At 57.2% G+C, this 6,092-nt stretch overlaps 1 protein-coding gene across 1 annotated transcript in view; it reads right to left on the bottom strand.

Moving 5' to 3' along the window:
* Positions 1-1,165: 1,165 nt before the first annotated feature.
* MAN2B1 (mannosidase, alpha, class 2B, member 1) overlaps positions 1,166-6,092 on the bottom strand; it is an 11,738-nt gene continuing 6,811 nt past the window's right edge. Inside the window, exons 12-21 of the mRNA XM_008584968.1 lie at positions 5,280-5,377; positions 5,079-5,196; positions 3,879-3,997; positions 3,687-3,788; positions 3,437-3,524; positions 3,224-3,304; positions 2,791-3,018; positions 2,095-2,250; positions 1,887-1,989; positions 1,166-1,395 (exon numbers count right to left, since the gene is read on the bottom strand). Of these exons, the coding sequence (XP_008583190.1) occupies positions 1,286-1,395; positions 1,887-1,989; positions 2,095-2,250; positions 2,791-3,018; positions 3,224-3,304; positions 3,437-3,524; positions 3,687-3,788; positions 3,879-3,997; positions 5,079-5,196; positions 5,280-5,377 (1,203 nt within the window). The 3' untranslated portion in view covers positions 1,166-1,285. The remainder of the gene's footprint in view (positions 1,396-1,886; positions 1,990-2,094; positions 2,251-2,790; positions 3,019-3,223; positions 3,305-3,436; positions 3,525-3,686; positions 3,789-3,878; positions 3,998-5,078; positions 5,197-5,279; positions 5,378-6,092) is intronic.

Raw genomic sequence — 6,092 nt, 5'->3', positions numbered from 1 at the left:
AAAAAAAAAAAAAAAAAAAAAAATGTTTTCAGGAAGCCCATCTGGGGACCGAGCCCCACGCGGGATCGCGACTGGGTCCGGGGCACCCTCCAAGTAGTTCCTAGCTTGCCCTGTTGCCAGCTAGGAAGACCTGGGGCCTGATAATCCACACACCTCCTGATAACATGTCTAAGTCCCCTTCCCCCCATAAACCTCTCTAAGTCGTCTTTTGGTGATGGTGACAGGCATAGACTTGCCAGAGAGACTCAGGGTGGGCACCTGGGCCAGGCTGTGGTTCTGCATGGGTCCTAGTATTGGACCCACTTGGTGGTACACCACCCCCCCCCCATAACATACCCATGCCACCTTCCAAAGGTAAGGAACCGGCCTGGGCTAACAAGTAGACCCACAGAAGGTGCCAAGGGCCCAGGTGTTTTCTGGTTCCAGTCTCAGGAGGGCACCCTGAAGTTTCTATGACCTTCTGTGGAAGCCAGGACAGGCCTAGGCCACACATGGAAGCCCAAGGGGGGCATGCTCAGCTCAGTTAGTGGGGCTCTGTCAACAGATGTGTCCCCCTAAGACATTTCTACGTCCTGAGTTGGTGTGGACAGGCCTGGACCAGCCAGGGAGCTCCAGGCTGGGGGCCTTGAGTGTGCAATGGTCTTGTGTGGGGACCTGTTTTAGGAGGCACCCACCAAAGGCATTTCTAATTCCCTCTAGTGATGTGGACAGGACTGACTAGACCATATGTCCTGGGAGTGTGTCCGTGGCCCAGATGCTATCCTTATGTGCTCTGATTATTGTATTCTTCCACCGTGGGATGGGGGGTACAGGCCAGTAGAGAGGCTCCAGATGACTGCCAACTGGAGAGGACGTCGGTTCCTTTGGACTCTAAACTGTGGGCTTAACTGCAACATCTCCTTCCTCAGTAGCAGACCCCAGGACACACCAGAAGCCTCTGCCTCCTCCACCAAGACCTCCCAGGTTCCCTGCCCTCAGCAGCCAGCTTCCCCCAGGCCAGGTGGGAGAGGACCCGGGCCAGCCAGGACACAGGTGTGAGGACTCAAGCCAGCAAGTGACCTCCCTGCAGGGCTCAGCCAGGGTTTGCTGATCTTTCTGGCTCATAATGCTGTTCTGCTCCAAAAAACAAGCAAGCAAAACAACCCACACTCAGTCACATCACGACCTGAGTCTTAGTAGTGGCATTTTAATGGCTTTTGTTGGTGGGAGGAGCAGCAGTAAGAGGAGAGTCTGCCCCATCCCCCAAGCAAAGGGCTCAGGCTGGGAGCCGGGCATCCCCACAGGCCTAGCCATCCTCTTTCCATTGGACTGAGGCCAGGAAGGTGCGGATTTCCATAGGCTGCAGTGTGACAGTGGCTGGGTCCAGCAAGGAAGGAGTGGGGTGGTGGGTAGGGCCTGGGGAGGGGCAGGAGAAGGAGGAGTGAGTGGGTGCAGATTTCCTCTGCCTCATTCCACTGTGCCCCCTCCCCTGGCCCTGAATACAGACATACACCCCAAAATCTGTCCCCAGAGTCTCACACTCAGATCCTTAAACTGCTTCCCTGGGCCTGAATACAACCTCCACGTCCCCAAACCCTCTCCAATGCCTGACCACTGCCCTCAGACCCTCAAGCCAACCCCAGGGGTGATGGACACCCTCCCAGAACTAGACACTGTCAGAGACTCTCAAATCTTGTTCTTGAGAATAAACTCTATCCCCAAACCCTCAAGACCCACTGCTAGTGGGCTGGACTCACTACAGATCCTTAAGCCCCTAACCTGGATCTGGACATGGCTTTAGATCCTCAAGCTCTACGCTGGGTCCTGGCCAACATTCACACACTGCCCCCGGCTGCCAGCCCCAGGCAAGACCACACCTGACCCCCACCCTGGGGCAGAATCCCCACCTGTATTTGGTGTCCACTTGAGCCTGGAGGCGCTGGCCCGGAGCTGATTGGCTGCCAGAGTGGTCTCCTGCAGGCGGGTGATGGTGAAGGTGGAGAACAGGTCCTGTGCAGAGGGGACAGGACAGGCTCAGTAGAGGCAAAGCCAGGTTTCCCCGGTGCCCCTCTTCCTTGCCTCTCTCATTTCTCCTTCCCACTCTGCCCTCCTCACCCGCAAATCCAAGGTCACGGGAGAACTCAGGTTGCGGCCCGAATCCTCCCCCACGGCGAATTGGTGCTCCAAGCGCAGCAGCAGCATGTCCGGGCCCCAGCGGGCCAGCGTGAGCAGGTGCACTGAGGACGGAAGCTCCCGGCGCAGCCCTGAGAACTGCGGCAAGTGGGGCGGGCTGAGTCGGAAAGGGGAGGGGCTTGGACGGAGAGGGGCGGGGTCTAGCTGTGGTCAGGAAGCGGGGCTGAGCTGTGGGCGGGGCTTATCTAGGAGGCGTGGTCAGGGCCGTTAAAGAGAGCGCTGAGCCAATGAGGGGATGAGGCAGACTCAGGGATGGGGCAGTCCCACGTTGGGGGCGGGTCCCAGCCCGGAAAGGACCGAACTGATCTGGCTGAGACTGGATAATGTTAGAGCGGGGCTGAGGCTACGGCGAGGCGGGGCTGGCCGAGGGGCGGGGCGAGGTGCAGGCTAGAGGGCGGGGCCGAGGTGAGCAGGTGGGAAGGGCTGGGCTGGCACTGGGCGGGGACTGCTCGTGGGATGAGGTTAAGCGGAGCGAGCGGGACTAGCTTATGACCTCCGGGCGAGTGAGAGGCCGGTGAGGTGGGGGGGTCCCGGCTGAGCCTAGGAAAATCGGCACCCAACCCGCTCCCCGAAGACTTCATTCCGGTCCTCTCTTTCTGCCCGCCCGCCTCCCCTCACCTGCGTGCGATGGGTGGTCCCGGGATGGTAGGGGGCACCGCCACCCGGGGCCAGCACCACCTGTGGGGCCAGGACCTCCTTCTCTGCCAGCAGCCGGTGCCCAGCGGCCGCAGTCCGGACCCGGTCCAGCAGCACAAGGTGCCGCCCTCGCACCCACACCCCCAATCCCGCCTCCAGCAGTGGCTCCCCTACTCCGCGTCCGTCGTCTCTCAGCAGCCTTCGGTGCACCTGGGGGGATAGTGGCCCGGAGAGGGTGAGGATTGAGGGTCTTGCGGGTGTTCTGGGCCAGAAATCTGGACACGGGAATGGCGTTCTGTTTCATCGGGGATCACAGCAAAGAAGAGGGACAGAAACCGCCATCAAGTTCCAGCAGGGGGCCAGGGTGGGAACTGCTAGGAGGACCCTGGCTTGAATGGGGCTGGGACCTACTGACCATGAGCTCCAGAGAGCCGTCTCGCAGGCTGCTGCCCCCCTGGGAGCGGTCAGTCAGCACAGTCAGCTGCATGTTCCCGTCCTGGGGAATGAGGGGCGACAGTGAGGGGCAGGGCTTGGAGCCAGCCCCAGCCCCAGGCAGTTGGGAGATGCTGCGAATGGGGGTGACTCCCACTCTGTAGAGTGGGAAGGAGCAGGTGGGGGGGAGGGGTACCGTGATGTAAATTCGGCTGTTGACTGGATAGTAGTTTCCTGCCACCGGTTCAGTCTGGTTCAGGTTCCAGGTGGGTCTATAATCCCGCCTGGGGTGGGGTGGGATTTGGTCAGGCTTGAGGTCCAACTCTCCCCACTCCTCACGCCCCCTTCATCCTCTCCCTCCCACACTCACATGATCAGCCAATGTCCCCACCACCCCTGGGCCACACACACCACAGAGGACCCCTCAGTGCACTCATTCACCCCACCTCCTCTTCAGGATCTCCCGGCCATTGCTGTCTGTGTAGAAGTGTCCCTTTGTCTCCAGTTGCGTGTCAAAGCGGCTGATGACCTCCTTCCCCCAGCCATCGCTGTTCCCAATGGGATGGCAAGATTGTGAGCCTCACCTAACCCCACTCTACCTTTGCCCCCACACACCAGTCCCAGCCTCTGCCACTCACCCCACAGGTATCGGCCCCACCGTCCACTCCAGCTCCAGGTGCCGCTGTCCCGGGTACAGGCGAACCACTTGGGAACACCAGGCTGAGAAGTTCTGGTACACCTCCTGCACCAAGGCAGTCTGTGGGCACATGGGTGGAGGGCAGGTGTCAGCCTGCACGCAGGTAGAGGTGAGCCCGGCAAATGTCCCCTGGGCTGTGGACCCCACAAAGACCTACATCAGGAGCAACCCAACCAGGGTCTGCCCCACAGAAAGTGGCCAAAGTGGTGTGAACAATGTTCCTTGCCCCTTTTGCTCTGCCACTGGCTCAAATGCAGATGTGATGGCTGGAGCCCAAGCAGCCACCAGGGACCATGAGGTGGACACTGAATGTTGAGAAGACAGAGCAACGAGATAGAAGGGGCCTGGGTGACTGTGGAACTGTCCCACCTTTCCTGGATGGCCCAGCCAAACTCTCTGTTAGAAGAAATGAATCTTCTATCTTGTTTTAGGCACAGTTAATTTGGTAACTCTGTTCCAACAGGCAAAACTATATCCTAATACAGTGACCCAGGTATGCACACGTTCACTGCAAGGGGAATCACGCTGAATATGAGTCTTGCCATTAGCTGTCCCATTCCTGCCCTAAAAGGAAACTTCAGTAAGAGGCCCTGGAAACCGCAGTTCCCAGCCAAATGCACCCTCAGATATCCACCCAAGGTGAGACTCAACCAAGCCCTTTACCTTTTTGGGGGGGTCGGGGGAGCTGGTGGGTACTAGGATCCAAACACTTGACCTTGGTGTTACAAGGTGCCAAGACCTACAGAACTGTGAACTCTCATATATCCACCCCAGATATACACTCCTGTCACCACAGACCTGGGTGAACTCTTCGAGCAGCTACACTTGGCTCTCCTCATTCATGGGCCAAGTGGGAACATCCCAACTCCAGTTTCCAAAGCTGAGTATAATCTTGACATCCACAGCAGATGTGAATGTCTTCCTACACGCTTCCTCAAGAGAGATTCTCGTGCAACCAGCCATGAATCTCAGCCCTGTGCGAAGACCCTCAAATATTCCCCTCGGGTCTTAGCCCCTTTACCAAATGGAGAAGTAAATCCTCCCCTCAGCCAGCACCCTGCACATGTCACAACACCCTCCCAGGCTCCACACATCCCCGCTCCCATCCCCAACTGCCCACTCATCATTCCTGGCCCCGGACCTTCACCAGGTGGGTCTGAGCCCAGCGGCTCACGGGCAGGGGTTTCGGTTGGTTGGGTCTGAAGATGTAGGCACCCGAAACCTGGCTGCTTATGCTGTCACCTATGCTGGCATTGTACCTGAAGCCGGGGCAAGTGAGAGTCAGTTAAGGGGCCCAGGATCCAAGCACCACCCTCCCCCTAACCTGGTGGTCCTCTCTCACCAGAAGAAGGCCTGGCGAATGGGCAGCAGGAGTTTCTGGTCCATGTTCTCAATCTCCATCAAGAGCCCCGTGTTACGGTCGAAGGTAGCCCGGATGTACTGGGCAGAAAGGGTGGACAGATGTTAATGACCATCACCTCAGCCAATTGCAGCTCCATCCTTCCCAGGGCTCAGGACAAAACCTCAGAGTCACTCCTGTCTCCTCTCACTCTCTCATTCCTCATACTTGATACTATTAACAAGTCCCAACAGCTCCACCTTCAACCTTATCCTCAATCTAATACTTTCACCCCTCCATGGCTTTCCAGGACTAGTGCAGATGACTCTTTCCAGGTCTCTTTGCTTCTATGCTGGGCCTCCCATAGTCTGTTCCCCCCGCAACAGCCAAAGGGCAACTGTGACAGCCTAAATCCCATCATAGTCATCATCTCCTCTGGAACAGGACTGGCTTGGGCTTCTGGCACAGGAACCCTGGTGCCAGGACTCACGAGATTTGTGGATGCCCAAGGAAATATTTTTATTTCTCTTAGAATCAGAAGAAAACATATATAATAATGAATAGGGCTGGCTGCTGAGCTCAGTTGGTTAGAGTGCAGTGTTATAATAAAAGATCAAGGATTGGGATCCCTGCATTGGCCAGCTGCAAAAATAAATAAATACATAAATAACATAACATATTATAATGAAGCCTGCCTGGATTATATTTATCTTTATACCAATACCATCATAAAACATATTTTAAGGGCCGGCCCAGTGGCGCACTGGATAGTGCGCCGCTTGGGAAGCGCGGCGGCGCTCCCGCCCGAGGGTTTGG

The sequence above is a fragment of the Galeopterus variegatus genome, unplaced genomic scaffold (genome assembly GCF_000696425.1).
Source record: "Galeopterus variegatus unplaced genomic scaffold, G_variegatus-3.0.2 Scaffold3412, whole genome shotgun sequence".
In the NCBI taxonomy this organism is placed as follows: Eukaryota; Metazoa; Chordata; class Mammalia; order Dermoptera; family Cynocephalidae; genus Galeopterus; species Galeopterus variegatus.
Note: the sequence above shows the minus strand (reverse complement) of the source record. Positions and strands in the feature narration are given on the sequence as shown.